This window comes from Mustelus asterias, chromosome 8, assembly GCF_964213995.1.
Source record: "Mustelus asterias chromosome 8, sMusAst1.hap1.1, whole genome shotgun sequence".
Lineage (NCBI taxonomy): Eukaryota > Metazoa > Chordata > Chondrichthyes > Carcharhiniformes > Triakidae > Mustelus > Mustelus asterias.
In genome coordinates, this window is record NC_135808.1 from 140273154 (window position 1) to 140295789 (window position 22636).

Sequence of the window (22636 nt, forward strand, 5' to 3'; positions counted from 1 at the left end):
ATCTCTGAGGAACACCACTTGTCACAGCCCTCCACTCAGAAACGCACCCTTCCACTGCTACCCTCTGTCTTCTTTTCCGAGCCAGTTTTGTATCCACCTTGCCAGCTCACCTCTGATCCCATGCGACTTCACCTTCTGCACCAGTCTGCCATGAGGGACCTTGTCAAAGGCCTCACTGAAGTCCATGTAGACAACATCCACTGCCCTACCCTCATCAATCATCTTCATCATTTCCTCGAAAAACTCGATCAAGTTCGTGAGACACGACCTCCCTTCACAAAACCATGTTGCCTCTCACTAATACGTCCACTTATTTCCAAGTGGGAATAAATCCTGTCTTGAAACATCCTCTCCAATAATTTCCCTACCACTGATGCAAGGCTCACCGGCCTGTAATTACCTGGTTAATTCTTGCTACCCTTCTTAAACAAAGGAACAACATTGGCTATTCTCCAATCCTCTGGGACCTCCCCTATAAGAGTTTTAACAACACCAGGTTAAAGTCCAACAGGTTTATTTGGTAGCAAATGCCATTTGCTTTCGGAGCGCTGCTCCTTTGTCAGATGGAGTGGATATCTGCTCATAAACAAGGCATACAGAACCATGTCTCTGTATGCTAATGGCATTTGCTACCAAATAAACCTGTTGGACTTTAACCTGGTATCGTTAAAACTCTTACTGTGTTTACCCCAGTCCAATGCCGGCATCTCCAGATCATGACCTCCTCTGTAGCCAGTGAGGATAGAAAGATTTCTCTCAAGGCCCCAGCAATTTCCTCTCTTGCCTCTCTCAGTATTCTGGGGTATATCCCATCAGGCCCTGGAGACTTGTCTACCTTGATGTTTCTCAAGAACCCCAATACCTCCTCCTTTTTGATCTCAACATGACTCAAACTATCTACACATCTTTAGGCAGATGAATGTTCGGCTTGAAAGCTGGTGCAGGGGGCAGAGAATTAGATTTTTGGATCATTGGGATCTCTTCTGGGGAAGGGCTGACCTGTTCATGAGGAATGGGTTACACCTGAACTGGAGGGAGACAAATATCCTGGCAGGGAGATTTGCTAGAATCATTCGGGAGGGTTTGAACTAGTTTGGCAGCGGGGTGGGACCCAGAGCAATAGGTAAACAGAAGAGAAGGTTGAGGACAGCACAGAAGTTAAAAGAGAGCACATTAAATAGTAAAGGCAGTGTCAGTAATCCTAGTACCAGACAGATCAGGCAAAAGCAGGGCAGAGAGCAAGGAAAGTCCAGTTTAAACTGCATTCATTTCAATGCAAGAGGTCAGACGGGCAAGGCAGACAACTCAGGGCATGGATGGGGACATGGGACTGGGATATTAGCTAATTCTGAAACATGGCTAAGGGAGGGACAGGACTGGCAGCTCAATGTTCCAGGGTACAGATGCCATAGGAAAGATAGAACAGGAGGTAGGAGAGGAAGGGGAGTTGCACTTTTGATTAGGGAAATCATCATGGCAGTACTGAGAGGGGATATATCCGAGGGTTCGTCCACTGAGTCTATATGGGTAGAACTGAGAAATAAGTACAAGGCACTGGTGAGGCCGCAACTGGAGTACTGTGTGCAGTTTTGGTCCCCTTATTTGCGAAAGGATATATTGGCCTTGGAGGGAGTGCAGAGAAGGTTCACCAGGTTGATACCGGAGATGAGGGGTGTAGCTTATGAGGAGAGATTAAACAGATTGGGTCTGTACTCGTTGGAGTTTAGAAGGATGAGGGGTGATCTTATAGAGACATATAAGATAATGAAGGGGCTGGATAGGGTAGAGGTGGAGAGATTCTTTCCACTTAGAAGGGAAACCAGAACTAGAGGGCACAGCCTCAAAAAAAGGGGGGGCCAGTTCAGAACAGAGTTGAGGGGGAACTTCTTCTCTCAGAGGGTAGTGAATCTCTGGAATTCTCTGCCCATTGAAGTGGTGGAGGCTTCCTCGTTGAATATGTTTAAATCACGGGTAGATAGTTTTCTGATCGATAAGGGAATTAGGGGTTATGGGGAGCAGGCGGGTAAGTGGAACTGATTCGCTTCAGAGTAGCCATGATCTTGTTGAATGGTGGGGCAGGCTCGAAGGGCCAGATGGCCTACTCCTGCTCCTATTTCTTATGTTCTTATGTTCTTAAATCACTTTCATGGGAGTGCACTATAAGCCCCCAAATAGTCAGCGGGAAATTGAGGAACAAATATGTAAGGAGATGACAGATAGCTCCAAGAAAAATAGGATTTTAACTTTCCCAACATTGACTGGAACAGCCATAGTATTAGAGGCTTAGATCGAGAGAAATTTGTTGAGTGTATTCAGGAGGAATTTCTCATTCAGTATGTGGATGGCCCGACTAGAGAGGGGGCAAAACTTGACCTCCTCTTGGGATTTAAGAAAGGGCAGATGACAGAAGTGTCAGTGAGGGAATACTTTGGGACCAGTGACCATAATTAGGGCGGCATGATAGCACAGTGGTTAGCACTGTTGCTTCACAGCGCCAGGGACCCAGGTCCGATTCCCGGCTTGGGTCACTGTGTGGAATTTGCATGTTTTCTCCGTGCTGGTTAGGTGCATTGACCTGAACAGGCGCCGGACTGTGGTGACTAGGGGAATTTCATTGCAGTGTTAATGCCCAATATCCTGACTACTGCTAGGGGGCCTGTACATAACTCCCTGTACATAACTCTTTTTACCTTTGCGATTCCTCAACTCTACCCACAGAGATTCTATGCCTGCTGATGCGATATCACTTCTTGCTATCGATTTAACTTCATTCCTTACTAACAATGCAACCCCGCCCCCTTTGCCCATCTGCCTGTCCTTCTGATAGGACACATATCCTTGGATATTTAGATCCCAACCCTGATCTCCTTGCAGCCACTTCTCTGTGATGCCCACAACATCGTACCGGCCAATTTCAATGTGCGCAACAAGCTCATTTACCTTGTTCCATATATTGCGCGCATTTAAGTACAACACCCTCAGTCCCGCATTGACTGCCTCCCTTCTCATACCTGTCACCTTTTTTGCTCTGCCTGAGGTTAGATTCCTGCCACCTTCTATACTCTCTGCTCTCTTACGTGGTCCAGAAACTTTGTTACCCTCTCCTGAGCCCTCAGCTCCATTAACCTGCACTTCTACCCTCTCCTTTAAGTTTGATTTTATAATTCGCCATATAACTGAACCCTCCCCCCCAACGACTATTTAGTTTAAAGCCCCATCTACAGCCCGTGTTATACGAATCGCTATGACTCTGGTCCCAACACGATTCAGATGAAGACCGTCCCATCGGAACAGATCCCCTTTTCCCCAATACTGGTGCCAATGTCCCATGAATTCAAACCCATTCCTCTCACACCAATCTTTGAGCCATGCATTTACCTCCTTCATCTTATTGACCTTGTGCCAATTAACTCGTGGTTCAGGTAGTAATCAGAGATTATTACCTTTTGGTTCTGTTTTTTAATTTTGCTCCTAGCTGTCCATACTCCCTTAGCAGAACCTTTGTTTCTGTTCTACCTCTGTCATTGGTACCTACGTGGTCCACAACAACTGGGTCTTTACCCTCCCACCCAAGTTCCTCTGCAGCCCAGATGAAATATCCCAAACCCGAGCACCAGGCAGGCAACACAACCTTCGGGATTCTTGATCCTGGTCAGAGAACAGTGTCAATGCGTCCAACTATACTATCCCCAATTACAACTACATTTCTTTTTTCTCCCCCGCCACTTGAACAGCTCCCTGTACCACGGTGCAGTGGTCAGTTTGCTCATCCTCCCTGCAGTACCCATTCCCGTCCACACAGGGAGCAAGAATCTCAAACCTGTTGGACAAGTTCAGGGACTGAGGCTCCTGCAACCCTATCTCCTGGATCCCTCTACCTGCCTCACTCACAGCCACACCTTCCTGTCCTTGTCCACACGCTGAATTCAAGGTATTTAATCTAACCTAGAGTAACCTCGTAATTTAACCTGGAGTATTGTGCGCAGTTTTGGTCTCCTTTTCTGAGGAAGGATGTTCTTGCTCTCGAGGGAGTGCAGCGAAGGTTTACCAGGCTAAATCCGGGGATGGCGCAACTGATGCATGAGGAGAGATTGGCGAGGTTAGGATTGTTTTCGCTGGAGTTCAGACAAATTTGTTTGTTAGGTGTGTCCAGGAGAGTTTCCTGACACAGTATGTGGATAAGCCTACTAGAGGAGAGGCTGTTCTTGATCTGGTGCTGGCTAATGAACCTGGACAGGTGGAGGATCTCTCGGTGGGTGAACATCTTGGGGATAGCGATCATAATTCTATCTCCTTCACGATAGCATTGGAAAGAGATAGGGTCAGGCAGGCTAGGAAAGTGTTTCTCTGGAGTAAAGGGAAATACAGTGTCATCAGGGAGGAAATTAGACGGGTAAATTGGAAGGAGGCATTCTTGGGGAAAAGTACCGAAGGAAAGTGGAGGATTTTCAAGGAATGTTTGTCTGGAGCTCTGCATGACAACGTTCCGATGAGACAGGGGGGTGTTGGTAGGGTACGGGAACCGTGGTGCACGAAGGTTGTGATGAACCTGGTAAATAAGAAAAGAGAGGCGTACAGAAGGTTCAGAGAGCTAGGAGGTGTTAAGGATTTAGAGGAGTATACGCGATGTAGGAAGGAGCTTAAGAAGGAAATTAGGAGAGCGAGAAGGGGTCATGAGAAGACCTTGGCGGGTAAGATTAAGGAGAATCCCAAGGCTTTCTACAAATATGTCAAGAGTAAAAGGATGAGATGTGAAGGCATAGGACCCTTAAAAGGTGAAGGGGGAAAAGTTTGTGCGGAACCGTTAGAAATGGCGGAGGTGCTTAATGAATACTTTACCTCGGTATTCACGGTGGAAAGGGATCTGGGTGGTTGTACTGCTGGATTGCGGAGGACAGAAAGGATCGAGCATGTGGACATAAAGAAAGAGGATGTGTTGGAACTATTGAATGGCATCAAGGTTGGTAAGTCGCCGGGACCGGATGGGATGTACCCCAGGTTACTGTGGGAGGCGAGGGAGGAGATTGCGGAGCCTTTGGCGATGATCTTTGCATCGTCGATGGAGACGGGAGAGGTTCCGGAGGATTGGAGGATTGCGGATGTGGTCCCTATATTCAAGAAAGGGAACAGGGACAGCCCGGGAAATTACCGACCGGTGAGTCTAACCTCAGTGGTTGGTAAGTTGATGGAGAGGATCCTGAGAGACAGGATTTATGATCATCTAGAGAAGTTTAGTATGATCAAAAGTAGTCAGCACGGCTTTGTCAGGGGCAGGTCGTGCCTTACGAGCCTGGTTGAGTTCTTTGAAAATGTGACCAAGCACATTGACGAAGGAAGAGCGGTGGATGTGGTCTATATGGACTTCAGCAAAGCGTTCGATAAGGTCCCCCATGCAAGACTTCTTGAGAAAGTGAGAGGGCATGGGATCCAAGGGGCTGTTGCCTTGTGGATCCAGAACTGGCTTGCCTGCAGAAGGCAGAGAGTGGCTGTGGAGGGGTCTTTCTCTGCATGGAGGTCAGTGACCAGTGGAGTGCCCCAGGGATCTGTTCTGGGACCCTTGCTGTTTGTCATTTTCATAAATGACCTGGATGAGGAAGTGGAGGGATGGGTTGGTAAGTTTGCTGACGACACCAAGGTAGGTGGTGTTGTGGATAGTTTGGAGGGATGTCAGAAGTTGCAGCGAGACATAGATAGAATGCAAGACTGGGCGGAGAAGTGGCAGATGGACTTCAACCCGGATAAGTGTGTAGTGATCCATTTTGGCAGATCCAATGGGATGGAGCAGCAGTATAAAATGAAGGGTACCATTCTTAGCAGTGTAGAGGATCAGAAGGACCTTGGGGTCCGGGTCCATAGGACTCTTAAATCGGCCTCGCAGGTGGAGGATGCGGTCAAGAAGGCGTATGGCGTACTAGCCTTCATTAATCGAGGGATTGAGTTTAGGAGTCGGGAGATAATGCTGCAGCTTTATAGGACCCTGGTTAGACCCCACTTGGAGTACTGCGCGCAGTTCTGGTCACCTCATTACAGGAAAGATGTTGAAGCCATTGAAAGGGTGCAGAGGAGATTTACAAGGATGTTGCCTGGATTGGGGGGCATGCCTTATGAGGATAGGTTGAGGGAGCTTGGTCTCTTCTCCCTGGAGAGACGAAGGATGAGAGGTGACCTGATAGAGGTTTACAAGATGTTGAGGGGTCTGGATAGGGTGGACTCTCAGAGGCTATTTCCAAGGGCTGAAATGGTTGCTACGAGAGGACACAGGTTTAAGGTGCTGGGGGGTAGGTACAGGGGGGATGTCAGGGGTAAGTTTTTCACTCAGAGGGTGGTGGGTGAGTGGAATCGGCTGACGTCGGTGGTGGTGGAGGCAAACTCGTTGGGGTCTTTTAAGAGACTTCTGGATGAGTACATGGGATTTAATGGGATTGAGGGCTATAGATAGGCCTAGAGGTGGGGATGTGATCGGCGCAACTTGTGGGCCGAAGGGCCTGTTTGTGCTGTGACTTTCTATGTTCTATGTTCTAAATGAGGGGGATCTCATAGAGACTTATAAAATTCTGACAAGACTAGACAGGATAGATGCAGGGAGGATGTTCCCGATGGTGGGGGAATCCAGAACAAGGGGTCACAGTCTGAGGATTCAGGGTAGATCATTTAGGACGGAGGTGAGGAGACATTTCTTCACCCAAAGAATGGTGAGCTTCAGGAATTCATTACCACAGGAAGTAGTTGATGCCAAAACATTAAATGTATTCAAGAGGCGGCTGGATATAGCACTTGGGGCAAATGGGATCAAAGGTTATGGGGGAAAAGCAGGATTAGGCTATTGAGTTGGACGATCAGCCATGATTGTAATGAATGGCGGAGCAGACTCGAAGGGCCAAATGGCCTCCTCCTGCTCCTATCTTCTATGTTTGATGCACTTTAAGACTTCCAGCACCTCCTTCTCTGTAATATGTACACTCCTCAAGACATCACTATTTATTCCCCCAAGTTCCCTAACATCCATGTCTTTCTCAACAGTACACACTGATGAGAAATATTCATTTAGGATTTCACCCATTTCTTGTGGATCCGCAAATAGATGACCTTGTTAATCCTTAAGAGCCCTACACTCTCCCTATTTAAACTTTCTGTATTTGTAGAAGCTCTTTGGATTCTCCTTTGCCTTATCTGTTAAAGCAATCTCATGTCCCCTTTTTGCCCTCCTGATTTCTCTCTTAACTCTCCTCCAACACCCCCTCTTCTCTTCAAGGGATCCACTTGCTCCCAGCTGGCTATGCATGTCATATAGTTCCTTCTTCTTCTTTTTGACCAGGGCCTCAAAATCCCAAATCATCCAGGGTTCCCTACTTTTACCAGCCTTGCTCTTCACTCTAAGAGGAATGTGCTTACCCTGAACCCTAGTTAACACATTTTTGAAAGCCTCCCACTTACCAGATGTCCCTTTCCCTAACTCCCCAACAACTTTTGAAGGTTTGGGTGGAACTGTTATCGGTGCAGGCTCAAAGGGTTCCATCGCGTCCTTCTGCACTATAGAGACTTTATGATTCTATGATCTCTAAGGTGTGGAGAGTGAGCAGGACATTGGAATTAGACTGGGTGAGGTATTAAAGGATTTACGCACTCTGATCTCTTAATGGCCCTCATACCCTTTCTTAGTCATGATCACCACATTTACATCCCCTTTGTCTTTCTATGACAGATTTATCAATCTACCCCCCCCCCCCACCCCTCCCCCCAGCCCACAAGTATCAATATCACCCTATTTTCTATTGTCTTCAACTCTGGCAAAGGGTCATCCAGACTCGAAGCATTGGCTCTATTCTCTCTGTAAGAAGTCTCACAACACCAGGTTAAAGTCCAACAGGTTTATTTGGTAGCACAAGCCACTAGCTTTCGGAGCGCTGCCCCTTCATCAGGTGACCCCAGTCCAACGCCAGCATCTCCACATCTATTCTCTCTCCACAGATGCTGTCAGACCTGCTGAGATTTTCCAGCATTTTATGTTTTTGTTTCAGATTCCAGCATCTGCTCTAATTTGCTTTAATCTTATGTGATAAATATATGTTAGATTTGGATGTATAAAGCAGTTTTAACAACCTCAGGACACCTGAATGTTTTACAGCCACAGTACTTTTGAAGGGTTGTCACGGTTGTAAGAAACCTGACAGCCATTTTGCACACACATTATCCCACAAAGAGCACTGAGTAGATGACCAGGTCATGGAACAGCATGGAACAAATCTCCAGCCCTGAATCACATTTCTCATCAACTAGAAATGTTACCTGTTTCTCACCCCACAGAGGCTGTCTGATCTGCCAGGTATTTCCAGCATTTTCTGGTTTTATTTTATATTTCTCAAAGCCCTCAGAGAAACTCAGATAAATTACTCACTTGCCATGGATAAGGGAACATAGCTTATCCCAATTACAAGTCTTGTTGAACATTATTAGCCCTTTGTCCTTACTGAAGCACGCTACATTTGTACCCGACGACATTTAACCAGAATATTGCTGGAGTCATAGAGGTTTACTGAATGGAAACAGGCCCTTCAGCCCAATTTGTCCATGTCGTCCTTTTTTTAACCACTAAGCTCGTCCCAAATGCCCGCATTTGGCCCATATTCCTCTATACCCATCTTACCCATGTAATTGTCTAAATGCTTTTTAAAAGACAAAATTATACCCACCTCTACTACTACCTCTGGCAGCTTGTTCCAGACACTCACCACCATCCGTGTGAAACAATTACCCCTCTGGACCCTTTTGTATCTCTCTCCTCTCACCTTAAACCTATGCCCTCTAGTTTTAGACTCCCCTACCTTTCGGAAAAGATGTGATTATCTCAGAGTCATAGAGGTTTACAGCATGGAAACAGGCCCTTCAGCCCAACTTGTCCATGCTGCCCTTTTTTTAAAAACCCCTAAGCTAATCCCAATTGCCCGCATTTGGCCCATATCCCTCTATAGCCATGTAATTAACTAAATGCTTTTTAAAAGATAAAATTGTACCCGCCTCTACTACTACCTCTGGCAGCTTGTTCCAGACACTCACCACCCTCTGTGTGAAAAAATTGCCCCTCTGGACACTTTTGTATCTCTCCTCTCTCACCTTAAACCTATGCCTCCTAGTTTTAGACTCCCCTACCTTTGGGAAAAGATATGGACTATCTACCTTGTCTATGCCCCTCATTATTTTATAGACCTCTATAAGGGTCACCCCTCAGCCTGCTACGCTCCAGAGAAAAAAGTCCCAGTCTATTCAGCCTCTCCTTATAACTCAATCCATCAAGTCCTGGTAGCATCCTAGTAAATCTTTTCTGCACTCTTTCTACTGTAATAATATCCTTTCTATAATAGGGTGACCAGAATTGCACACAGTATTCCAAGTGTGGCCTTACCAATGTCTTGTACAACTTCAACAAGACGTCCCAACTCCTGTATTCAATGTTCTGACCGATGAAACCAAGCATGCCGAATGCCTTCTTCACCACTCTGTCCACCTGTGACTCCACTTTCAAGGAACTATGAACATGTACCCCCAGATCTCTTTGTTCTGTAACTCTCCCCAACACCCTACCATTAACTGAGTAAGTCCTGCCCTGGTTCAAACGACCAAAATGCATTACCTCGCATTTGTCTAAATTAAACTCCATCTGCCATTCGTCAGCCCACTGGCCCAATTGATCAAAATCCCGTTGCAATTGGAGATAACTTTCTTCACTGTCCACTATGCCACCAATCTTCGTGTCATCTGCAAACTTACTAATCATGCCCCCTATATTCTCATCCAAATCATTAATATAAATGACAAATAACAGTGGGCCCAGCACTGATCTCTGAGGCACACATAAGAACATAAGAAATAGGAGCAGGAGTAGGCCATCTAGCCCCTCGAGCCTGCCCCGCCATTCAATAAGATCATGGCTGATCTGACGTGGATCAGTACCACTTACCCGCCTGATCCCCATAATCCTTAATTCCCTTACCGATCAGGAATCCATCCATCCGCGCTTTAAACATATTCAGCGAGGTAGCCTCCACCACCTCAGTGGGCAGAGAATTCCAGAGATTCACCACCCTCTGGGAGAAGAAGTTCCTCCTCAACTCTGTCTTAAACCGACCCCCCTTTATTTTGAGGCTGTGTCCTCTAGTTTTAACTTCCTTACTAAGTGGAAAGAATCTCTCCGCCTCCACCCTATCCAGCCCCCGCATTATCTTATAAGTCTCCATAAGATCCCCCCTCATCCTTCTAAACTCCAACGAGTACAAACCCAATCTCCTCAGCCTCTCCTCATAATCCAAACCCCTCATCTCCGGTATCAACCTGGTGAACCTTCTCTGCACTCCCTCCAAGGCCAATATATCCTTCCTCATATAAGGGGACCAATACTGCACACAGTATTCCAGCTGCGGCCTCACCAATGCCCTGTACAGGTGCATCAAGACATCCCTGCTTTTATATTCTATCCCCCTCGCGATATAGGCCAACATCCCATTTGCCTTCTTGATCACCTGTTGTACCTGCAGACTGGGCTTTTGCGTCTCATGCACAAGGACCCCCAGGTCCCTTTGCACGGTAGCATGTTTTAATTTGTTTCCATTGAGATAGTAATCCCATTTGTTATTATTTCCTCCAAAGTGTATAACCTCACATTTATCAACGTTATACTCCATTTGCCATATCCTCACCCACTCACTCAGCCTGTCCAAATCTCTCTGCAGATCTTCTCCGTCCTCCACACGATTCACTTTTCCACTTATCTTTGTGTCGTCTGCAAACTTCGTTACCCTACACTCCGTCCCCTCCTCCAGATCATCTATATAAATGGTAAATAGTTGCGGCCCGAGTACCGATCCCTGCGGCACGCCACTAGTTACCTTCCTCCAACCGGAAAAACACCCATTTATGACCACACCGCTGGTCATAGGCCTCCAGTTTGAAAAACAACTCTCTACAACCACCCTCTGGCTTCTGTCAAGAAGCCAATTTTGTATCCATTTAGATACCGCACCCTGGATCCCGTGAGATTTAACTTTATGCAACAACCTACCATGCGGTACCTTGTCAAAGGCCTTGCTAAAGTCCATGTAGACATCAACTGCATTGCCCTCATCTACCTTCTTGGTTACCCCTTCACAAAACTCAATTAAATTTGTGAGACATGATTTTCCACTCACAAAGCCATGCTGACTGTCCTCTACCTTATCTACGCCCCTCATTATTTTATAGACCTCTATAAGATCACCCCTAAGTCTCCTACACTCCAAGGAAAAACGTCCCAGTCTATCCAGCCTCTCCTTATAACTCAAACCATCAAGACCTGGTAGCATCCCAGTAGACCTTTCCTACACTCTTTCCAGTTTAATAATATCCTTTCTATAATAGGGTGACCAGAATTGCACACAGTATTCCAAGTGTGGCGTTACCAATGTCTTGTACAACTTCAACAAGATGTCCCAACTCCTGTATTCAATGTTCTGACCGATGAAACCAAGCATGCCGATTGCCTTCTTCACCACTCTGTCCATCTGTGCCTCCACTTTCAAGGGGCTATGAACCTGTACCCCTAGATCTCTTTGTTCTGTAACTCTTCCCAATGCCCTACCATTAACTGAGTAAGTCCATCCCTTATTCCAAATACAAAGAACAAAGAACAGTACAGCACAGGAAACAGGCCCTTCGGCCCTCCAAGCCTGTGCCGCTCCTTGGTCCAACTAGACCAATCGTTTGTATCCCTCCATTCCCAGGCTGCTCATGTGACTATCCAGGTAAGTCTTAAACGATGTCAGCGTGCCTGCCTCCACCACCCTACTTGGCAGCGCATTCCAGGCCCCCACCACCCTCTGTGTAAAAAACGTCCCTCTGATGTCTGAGTTATACTTCACCCCTCTCAGCTTGAGCCCGTGACCCCTCGTGATCGTCACCTCCGACCTGGGAAAAAGCTTCCCACTGTTCACCCTATCTATACCCTTCATAATCTTGTATACCTCTATTAGATCTCCCCTCATTCTCCGTCTCTCCAAGGAGAACCAAAATGCATCATCTCGCATTTATCTAAATTAAACTCCATCTTCCATTCATCAGCCCACTGGCCCAATTGATCAAGATCCCGTTGCAATCCTAGATAACCTTTTTCACTGTCCACTATGCCACCAATTTTTGCGTCATCTGCAAACTTACTAACCATGCCTACTAAATTCTCAACCAAATCATTAATAGAAATGACAAATAACAGTGGGCCGAGCACTGATCCCTGAGGCACACCGCTGGTCACAGGCCTCCAGTTTCAAAACCAACCCTCCACAACCACCCTCTGTCTTCTGTCAACAAGCCAACCTTTATCCATTTGTCTACCTCACCCTGGATCCCGTGAGATTTAACCTGATGCAACAAACTACCATGCGATACCTTGTCAAAGGCCTTGCTAAAGTCCATGTAGACAACATCAACTGCACGACCCTCATCTACCTTCTTGGTTACCCCTTCAATAGAACATAGAACATTACAGCGCAGTACAGGCCCTTCGGCCCTCGATGTTGCGCTGACCAGTGAAACCAATCTAAAGCCCATCTAACCTACACTATTCCAATATCATCCATATGTTTATCCAATAACCATTTGAATGCTCTTAATGTTGACGAGTCTACTACTGCTGCAGGCAGGGCATTCCACGCCCTTACTCCTCTCTGAGTAAAGAACCCACCTCTAACATCTGTCCGATATCTCTCACCCCTCAATTTAAAGCTATGTCCCCTAGTGTTAGCCATCACCATCCGAGGAAAAAGGCTCTCACTATCCACCCTATCTAATCCTCTGATCATCTTGTATGCCTCTATTAAGTCACCTCTTAACCTTCTTCTCTCTAACGAAAACAACCTCAAGCCCCTCAGCCTTTCCTCATATGATTTTCCCACCATACCAGGCAACATCCTGGTAAATCTCCTCTGCACCCTTTCCAACACTTCCTCATCCTTCCTATAATGTGGCAACCAGAACTGTACGCAATACTCCAAGTGCGGCCGCACCAGAGTTTTGTACAGTTGCAACATGACCTCCTGGCTCCGAAACTCAATCCGTCTACCAATAAAGGCTAACACACCGTACGCCTTCTTAACAACCCTATCAACCCGGGTGCCAACTTTCAGGGATCTATGCACATGGACACCCAGATCCCTCTGTTCATCCACACGACCAAGTATCTTACCATTAGCCCAGTACTCTGTATTCCTGTTACTCATTCCAAAGTGAATCACTTCGCACTTTTCTGCATTAAACTCCATTTGCCACCTCTCAGCCCAGCTCTGCAACTTATCTATGTCCCTCTGTAACCTGCCACTTCCCTCCGCACTGTCCACAACTCCACCGACTTTAGTGTCATCTGCAAATTTACTCACCCATCCTTCTACGCCCTCATCCAGGTCATTAATAAAAATGACAAACAGCAGTGGCCCTAAAACAGATCCTTGCGGTACACCACTAGTAACTGAACTCCAGGATGAATACTTCCCATCAACCACCACCCTCTGTTTTCTTCCAGCTAGCCAATTCCTGATCCAAACCACTAAATCACCCTCAATCCCATGTGTCCGCTCAACCAAATTTGTGAGACGTGATTTTCCACTCTCAAAGCCATGCTGATTGTCCCCAATGGGTCCTTGTCTCTCTAAATGCCTGTAGATCCTGATTCTCAAAATACCTTATAATAACATACCCACTACAGATGTTAGGCTCACCGACCTGTAGTTCTCAGGCTTTTCCCTGCAGCCCTTTTTCAACAAAGGCACGACATTTGTCCCCTTCTAATCCTCAGGCACCTTGCATGTGATTATCGATGATTCAAATATCTCTGCTAGGGGACTTGCAATTTCCTCCCTAGACTCCCACAATGTCCTGGGATACACTTCAAGAGGTCCGGGGATTTATCTACCTTGATGCACTTTAAGACTTCCAGCACCTCCTTTCCTGTAACATGTACACTCCTCAAGACATCTCTATTTATTTCCCCAAGTTCCTTAACATCCATGCTTTTCTCAACAGTAAATACTGATGAGAAATATTCATTTAGGATCTCACCCATCTCTTGTGGATCCGAACATAGATTACCTTGTTGATCCTTAAGAGGCCCTACTCTCTCCCTTGTTACTCTTTTGCCCTTTATGTATTTGTAGAAGCTCTTTGGATTCTCCTTTGCCTTATCTGCCAAAGCAATCTCGTGTCCCCTTTATGCCCTCCTGATTTCTCTCTTAATTCTACTCCTACACCCTCTATACTCTTCAAGGGATCCACTTGATCCTAGCTGCTTATGCATGTCATGTGCCTCCTTCGTCTTCTTGACCAGGGCCTCAATATCCCGAGTCATCCAGGGTTCCCTACTTCTACCAGCCCTTCCCTTCACTTTAAAAGGAATGTGCTCACTCTGAACCCTGGTTAACACACTTTTGAAAGCATGCCACTTACCAGCTGTCCCTTTGCCTGCCAACAGACTTCCCCAATCATCTCATATATCCAATATAACTCTTTGATGCATGTTATATCAATATTAAGTATATGGCTATCTACTTACTTTTCTTGCTTTATATTTCTCCACCAGTTCAAGCACCAGCTGGTATCTCTGTTTGTACAATGGTGGTGTGAAGGTTATGGTCTCCATTGATTCTCATCTGTTGAAAATCTGTTCAATCTCACAAGCCAAATATCCATATGTAAATGAGAGTCAGGGTATTTTGACACAGAAGAAAACCATTCAGCCCATCGAGTATGTGCCAGCTCTCTGTTGAGCAATCTAGTTACTCCCTTTTCCCCATTTTATCCCTGTACCCCTGTAGGTTTACTTCCTACAAGTGCCCATCCAATTTCCTTTTAAATAGTTTAATGTCTCTGCTTTCACCAGCCTTGCAGGCAGTGAGTTCCAGGTCATTATTGCACACTGTATAATGTTCTTCCTCATATCCATATCTAATGCACATATTGGAAAAAAAATACTGCCTTTCACAACCACCAAATGTCCTAAAGCTTACATTAGCCACCCTCCAATCTGTAGGAAGCAGTCCAGAGTTCAAAGAATTTTGGAAAATGTCGAAGGTTCAACAAGGAATGGTGCAGTGCTGGATCTAATTCTGGAGAACAAAGCTGGACAGGTGTTTGATGTGGCAGTGGGGGAGCATTTTAGTGATAGCGACCACAACACAGTATAATTAGTTAGTTAGGGAAAAGGAAAAAATGGTTTGCAAAAAATGGTTTGAACTGGGGAAGGCAGATGTTATTAGAATGAGGCTGAATCTGGCCAAAGTAGACTGGAATCAGCTTCTTGTGGGAAAATCTACAACAGAGCAGTGGGTGGGACAATCTGTTTGACTTTACATTAAGTGGTTCTCAGTGCAAACCTAAGAACATAAGAACTAAGAGCGGGAACAGGCCATCTGGCCCCTTGAGCCTGCTCCGCCATTCAATAAGATCATGGCTGATCTTTTTGTGGACTCAGCTCCACTTACCTGCCCGCTCACCATAACCCTTAATTCCTTTACTGTTCAACAATTTATCTATCCTTGCCTTAAAAACATTCAATGAGGTAGCCTCGACTGCATGTCAAGGCCTTGGAGAGGTTGCTCAGGAGATTTACTCGAATTAAAGTTTTAAAGTTTATTTATCAGTCACAAGTAAGGCTTACATTAACACTGCAATGAAGTTATTGTGAAAGTCCCCAAGTTGCCATAGTCTGGCGCCGGTTCGGTACCTGCACCTTACCACCGAAGCAAAATAATAGCAAGGATGAAGGACTTCCATTATGCGAAGAGCTTGAAGAAGGTGGGATTGTTCTCATAGAATCATAGAGCCATACAGTGCAGAAGAGGCCCTTTGGCCCATCGAGTCCGCACTGACACATTAGAAATACCTGAACTCCCACCTTTTCCGAGGCAGCGGGAAGTGTAGACAGTGACAATGGGTGGAAGGCTACTTTGAGTGATGGACTAGGCTTCATTCACGACCCTTTGTAGTTTCTTGCGGTCTTGGATAGAGCAAGAGCCATACCAAGCTGTGATACAACCAGAAAGAATGTTTTTTATGGTGTATCTGTAAAAGTTGGTGAGTTGTAATGGGCATACCAAATTTCCTTACTCTTCTCAGAAAGTAAAGATGTTGGTGGGCTTTCTTAACTATAGTGTCGGCATGGGGGGACCAGGACAGGTTGTTGGTGATCTGAACACCTAAAACCTGAAGCTCTCGACTACTTCATCCCCACTGATGTAGACAGGGCCTCCACTACGCTTTCTGAAGTCGATGACTATCTCTTTCCTTTTGTTGACATTGAGGGAGAGATTATTGTCGCCTTCCTTGCTTTTGTAATCTATGCCTCGAATGATAAAGGCAAGTGTCTCATATGCCTTTTTCACCACCCTGCTAACATGTCCTTCTGCTTTCAGAGATCTGTGGTCAAACACGCCAAGGTCCCTTTGTTCCACAGAACTTCCTAGTGTCCCACTATTTATTGAGTACTTTCTTTTCAAATTACTCCTTCCAAAGTGTGTCACCTCACATTTTTCAGGGTTAAATTCCACCTGCTACTTATCTGCCTATTTGACCATTCCATCTATATTTTCTTGTAGCCCAAGACACATCACCTCACTGTTAACCACCTGTCCAATCTTTGTGTCATCCGCCAACTTAGTAATTCTACTCCCCCCAAAGAGTCCCCCCAAAGAGTCATCTATGTAATTTATATAAATGATGAATGAAAGGGGGCCCAACACAGATCGCTGTGGTACACCACTGGACACTGGCTTCCAGTCACTAAAGCAGCCTTCTGTCATCACCCTCTGTCTCCTACAACTGAGCCAATTTTGAATCCACTTTTATCAAATTACAATATATCCCATGTGAATTTACCTTCTTTACAAGGTTCCATGTAGGACCTTGTCAAAGGCTTTGCTGAAATCCATGCAAACTACTTTGACTGCTGCACTACCCTCATCTATACACCTAGACACCTCCTCAAATAACAAAGTACAGTACAGCACAGAAACAGGCCCTTCGGCCCACCAGATCTGTGCCGACACAGATGCTTATCTAATATTTTCTTGCCTCTACATGGTCCATATCCCTCTATTCGCTGCCTATTCATGTATCTATCCAGGTGCCTCTTGAACATTGTTATAGAATCTACTTCCACCACCTCCTCCAGCAGCACGTTCCAGACATTCTCTACCGTCTGTGTGAAAAACTTGCCCCTTACATCTCTTTTAAACTTTCCCCCTCTCACTTTCAACCTATGCCCCTTAGTAATTGACCTTTCGACCCTGGGAAAAAGACTCTGACTATCCACTCTATCTAAGCCTGTCTTAATCTTGTAAACCTCTATCAGGTCCCCCCCTCATCCTCCAATGAAAACAATCCAAGTTCATTCAACCTTTCTCAATTGTCCATATCGCCAAACCAGGCAACATCCTGGTAAATCTCTTCTGCATCCTTTCCAATGCATCAACATCCTTCCGGTAGTGTGGCAACCAGAACTGTACACAATACTCCAAATGTGGCCTAACCAAAGTCTTGGACAACTGCAACATGATTTTCCCATTCCTGTGGGGGAGTGTTTGCTAGTGTTGTTGGGGTGGATTTAAACTAATGTGGCAGGGATGGGAACCGATGCAGGAAATCAAAGGGTATAAAATAAAAAGCAATAAGGGGAAAAGTGGAAGGCAGAGAAACCAAAGACAAAAATCAAAAAGGGCCACAATACAGAGACTGTGTACTGGCAGATGGAGTTTAATTTCGATAAATGCGAGGTGATGCATTTTGGTAGATTGAACCGGGGCAGCACTTAGTTAATGGTAGGGCATTGGGGATAGTTACAGAACAAAGAGATCTGGGGGTACATGTTCATAGTCCCTTGAAAGTGGAGTCATAGGTGGACAGAGTGGTGAAGGTGGCATTCAGCATGCTTGGTTTCATTGGTCAGAAAATTGAATACAGGAGTTGGGACGTCTTGTTGAAGTTGTACAAAACATTGGGAAGGCCACACTTGGAATACTGTGTACAGTTCTGGTCACCCTATTATAGAAAGGATATTATTAAACTAGAAAGAGTGCAGAAAAGATTTACTAGGATGTTACCAGGACTTGATGGCTTGAGTTATAAAAAGAGCTGGATAGACTGGGACTTTTTTTCCCTGGAGTGTAGAAGGCTGAGGGGTGATCTTATAGAGGTCTATAAAAAAATGAGGGTCATAGATCAGCTAGATAGTCAATATCTTTTCCCATAGGTAGGGGAGTCTAAAACTAGAGGGCATAGGTTTAAGGTGAGAGGGGAGAGATACAAAAGTGTCCAGAGAGGCAATTTTTTCACACAGAGGGTGGTGAGTATCTGGAACAAGCTGCCACAGGTAGTAGTAGAGGCAGGTATAATTTTGTCTCTTAAAAAGCATTTAAACAGTTACATGGGTACGATGGGTATAGAGGGATATGGGCCAAATGCAAGCAATTGGGATTAGCTATGGGGTTTTTAAAAAAGGGCAGCATGGACAAGTTGGGCCGAAGGGCCTGTTTCCATGCTGTAAACCTCTATGACTCTATGACTGTTGAAAAGTCAGTGACTGGGTCCAGTAAGGCTAAGAGAAATAAAACAGGGAGAGTGTACAAAACATGACAAGACAGATGGTCTGAGGTGTGTTTGCTTTAACGCAAGGAGCACGACATAAGGCAGATGAACTTAAAGCTTGGATTACTACATGGAACTATGATGTGGCAATTACGGAGAGTCATAGAGGTTTACAGCATGGAAACAGGCCCTTCGGCCCAACTTGTCCATGCCGCCCTTTTTTTTAAACCCCGAAGCTAGTCCCAATTGCCCGCATTTGGCCCATATCCCTCTACACCCATCGTACCCATGTAACTGTCTAAACACTTTTTAAAAGACAAAAGGCAAGGATAGGTAAATTTTTGAGCAGTAAAGGAATTAAGGGTTCTGGTGAGTGGGCGGGTAAGTGGAGCTGAGTCCACAAAAAGATCAGCCATGATCTTATTGAATGGCGGAGCAGGCTCGAGGGGCCAGATGGCCTGCTCCTGCTCCTAGTTCTTATGTTCTCATGTTCTTGCCCCGTCAGGCCTCTTGCATTAAAATAAATGCAATTTAATCTGGACTTCCCTTGCTCTCTGTCTTGCTTTTGCCTGATCAGTCTGGTACTAGGATTACTGACACTGCCTTTACTATTTAATGTGCTCTCTTTAACTTCTGTGCTGTCCTCAACCTTCTCTTCTGTTTACCTACTGCTTTGGGTCCCACCCCTCTGCCAAACTAGTTTAAACCCTCCCAGGGTTTTGTCATTTATATTAATGATTTGGATGAGAATTTAGGAAGCATGGTTAGTAAGTTTGCAGATTACACCAACATTGGTGGCATAGTGGACAGTGAAGAAGGTTATCTCGGATTGCAACGGGATCTTGATCAATTGGGTCAGTGGGCCGATGAATGGCAGATGGAGTTTAATTTCGATAAATGCGAGGTGATGTCTTTTGGTCGATCGAACCAGGGCAGGACTTAATCAGTTAATGGTAGGGCGTTGGGGAGAGTTACAGAACCAAGAGATCTAGGGGTACATGTTCATAGCTCCTCGAAAGTGGAGTCACAGGTGGACAGAGTGGTGAAGAAGGCATGCTTGGTTTCATCGGTCAGAACATTGAATACAGGAGTTGGGACGTCTTGTTGAAGTTGTACAAGACATTGGTAAGACCACACTTGGAATACTGTATACAGTTCTGGTCACCCTAATATCGGAAGGATATTATTAAATTAGAAAGAGTGCAGGAAAGATTTACTAGGATGCTACCGGGACTTGATGGCTTGAGTTACAAGGAGAGGCTGGAGAGACTGGGACATTTTTCCCCGGAGCGTAGGAGGTTTAGGGATGATCTTGTGAGGTCTATAAAATAATGAGGGGCATAGATCAGCTAGATAGTCAACATCTTATCCCAAAAGTAGGGGAGTCTAAAACCAGAGGGCATAGGTTTAAGGTGAGAGGAGAGAGATACAAAAGGGTCCAGAGGGGCAATTTTTTCACACAGAGGGAGGCGAGTGTCTGGAACAAGCTGCCAGAGGTAGTAGTAGAGGTGGGTACAATTTTGTCTTTTAAAAAGCATTTAGACAGTTACACGGGTAAGATGTGTACAGAGGGATATGGGCCAAATGTGGGCAATTGGGAGTAACTTAGTGTTTTTAAGAAAAGGGCAGCATGGACAAGTTGGGCCGAAGGGCCTGTTTCCATGTGTAAACCTCTATGACTCTATTACACATTCACCACCCTCTGGGTGAAGAAATCTCTCCTCACCTCAGTTCTAAAACGTGTACCCCATATCCTCAAACTATGATCCCTAATTTTGTACTCCCCCACCATCGGGAACATTCTTTCTGAATCTACCCTGTCTAGCCCTGTTGATAAGTTTCTATAGAAATGTAGAAAATAGCAGGATGTGGACAAGTGGCCTAACTTCTGCAATCTTCATAATGGACGTTTCTCGTTCCTGGAACCTGAATCTTTTCTGCAGCCTCTCCAATGCCTTCACATCCTTTCTAAAACGTGCAACCCAGAACTGGGCACAGTGGTTAGCACTGCTGCCTCACAGCGCCAGGGACCTGGGTTTGATTGGGTCACTCTCTGTGCGGAGTCTGCACATTCTCCCCGTGTCTGCGTGGGTTTCTCCGGGAGCTCCAGTTTCCTCCCACAAGATGTGCAGGTTGGGTTGATTGGCCATGCTAAATTCTCCCTCAGTGTCAGGGGGTTAGCAGGGTAAATGCCTGGGGGTTATGGGGATAGGGGTTGGGTGGGATTGTCGGTGCAGACTCTGTCAGGATTCAGTTAATAAAAACTGAGCTGAGTTTTCTATCAGTTTAACAAGACCTTGCTGTTGTCTCTCTCTCTGAGCCGAGGATGCTGGGTGTTTGACAGCTGCCACCTTCACTGACTTTCCCCCATCAGCTCCAGCTCCCTCTGGGCCTTTTGTCTCAGCCTCCCCCCCTGGCCCGAAACACCGCCCCCACACGCTGCACCTGCCCCAGGGCGCCGACCCCTCTTGCCCCCCCATCCCCTCTCTCCCCCCAATCTCCTCTTTCCTCCCATCCCCTTTTCCCCCAATCCTCTCTCCCCCTAATCCCCTCCCAATCCCCTCTCTCCTCCCAATCCCCTCTCCCCCCAATCCCGTCTCTCCCCCCATCCCCCCTCCCCGTCCCCTCTCTCCCCCATCCCCTCTACCCCCTCTCCCCCTTCAATCCCCTCTCCCCCTTCAATCCCCTCTCCCCCTTCAATCCCCTCTCCCCCTTCAATCCCCTCTCCCCCTTCAATCCCCTCTCCCCCTTCAATCCCCTCTCCCCCCCATCCCCTCTCCCCCCCATCCCCTCTCCCCCCCATCCCCTCTCCCCCCATCCCCTCTCCCCCCCATCCCCTCTCCCCCCATCCCCTCTCCCCCCATCCCCTCTCCCCCCCATCCCCTCTCCCCCCCATCCCCTCTCCCCCCCCATCCCCTCTCCCCCCCATCCCCTCTCCCCCCCATCCCCTCTCCCCCCCAATCCCCTCTCCCCCCCATCCCCTCTCCCCCCCATCCCCTCTCCCCCCCATCCCCTCTCCCCCCCATCCCCTCTCCCCCCCATCCCCTCTCCCCCCCATCCCCTCTCCCCCCCATCCCCTCTCCCCCCCATCCCCTCTCCCCCCCATCCCTCCCCCCATCCCCTCTCCCCCCCATCCCCTCTCCCCCCCATCCCCTCTCCCCCCATCCCTCTCCCCCCCATCCCCTCTCCCCCCCATCCCCTCTCCCCCCCATCCCCTCTCCCCCCCATCCCCTCACCCCCCATCCCCTCTCCCCCCCATCCCCCTCTCCCCCCCATCCCCTCTCCCCCCCATCCCCTCTCCCCCCATCCCCTCTCCCCCCCATCCCCTCTCCCCGCCAATCCCTTCTCCCCCCCCATCCCTCTACCCCCAATCCCCTCCCCCTCCCATCCCCTCTCCTCCTCCCATCCCCCTCCCCCCTCAATCCTCTCTCCCCCACATCCCCCCTCTCCCCCAATTCCTCTCCCCGCCAACCCCCTCTCCCCCCCCAATCCCCTCTCCCCCCGCAATCCCCTCTCCGCCCGCAATCCCCTCTCCCCCCGCAATCCCCTCTCCCCCCGCAATCCCCTCTCCCCCCGCAATCCCCTCTCCCCCCGCAATCCCCTCTCCCCCCGCAATCCCCTCTCCCCCCGCAATCCCCTCTCCCCCCGCAATCCCCTCTCCCCCCGCAATCCCCTCTCCCCCCGCAATCCCCTCTCCCCCCGCAATCCCCTCTCCCCCCGCAATCCCCTCTCCCCCCGCAATCCCCTCTCCCCCCGCAATCCCCCTCTCCCCCCGCAATCCCCTCTCCCCCCGCAATCCCCTCTCCCCCCGCAATCCCCTCTCCCCCCGCAATCCCCTCTCCCCCCGCAATCCCCTCTCCCCCCGCAATCCCCTCTCCCCCCGCAATCCCCTCTCCCCCCGCAATCCCCTCTCCCCCCGCAATCCCCTCTCCCCCCGCAATCCCCTCTCCCCCCGCAATCCCCTCTCCCCCCGCAATCCCCTCTCCCCCCGCAATCCCCTCTCCCCCCCCCCTCCCCCCCCCCGCAATCCCCTCTCCCCCCG

At 47.6% G+C, this 22636-nt stretch overlaps 2 protein-coding genes across 2 annotated transcripts in view; one reads left to right on the forward strand and one right to left on the reverse strand.

Annotated features, from left to right (window-relative positions):
* The window catches only part of henmt1 (HEN methyltransferase 1), a 147453-nt gene extending 132800 nt beyond the window's left edge, over window positions 1-14653 (reverse strand). The window contains exon 1 of the mRNA XM_078219043.1: window positions 14567-14653. Coding sequence (XP_078075169.1) covers window positions 14567-14653 — 87 coding nt within the window. The remainder of the gene's footprint in view (window positions 1-14566) is intronic.
* Window positions 14654-15771: 1118 nt separating this feature from the next.
* cfap45 (cilia and flagella associated protein 45) overlaps window positions 15772-22636 on the forward strand; it is a 223278-nt gene continuing 216413 nt past the window's right edge. The window contains exon 1 of the mRNA XM_078219236.1: window positions 15772-15807. Within this exon, the coding sequence (XP_078075362.1) occupies window positions 15772-15807 (36 nt within the window). The remainder of the gene's footprint in view (window positions 15808-22636) is intronic.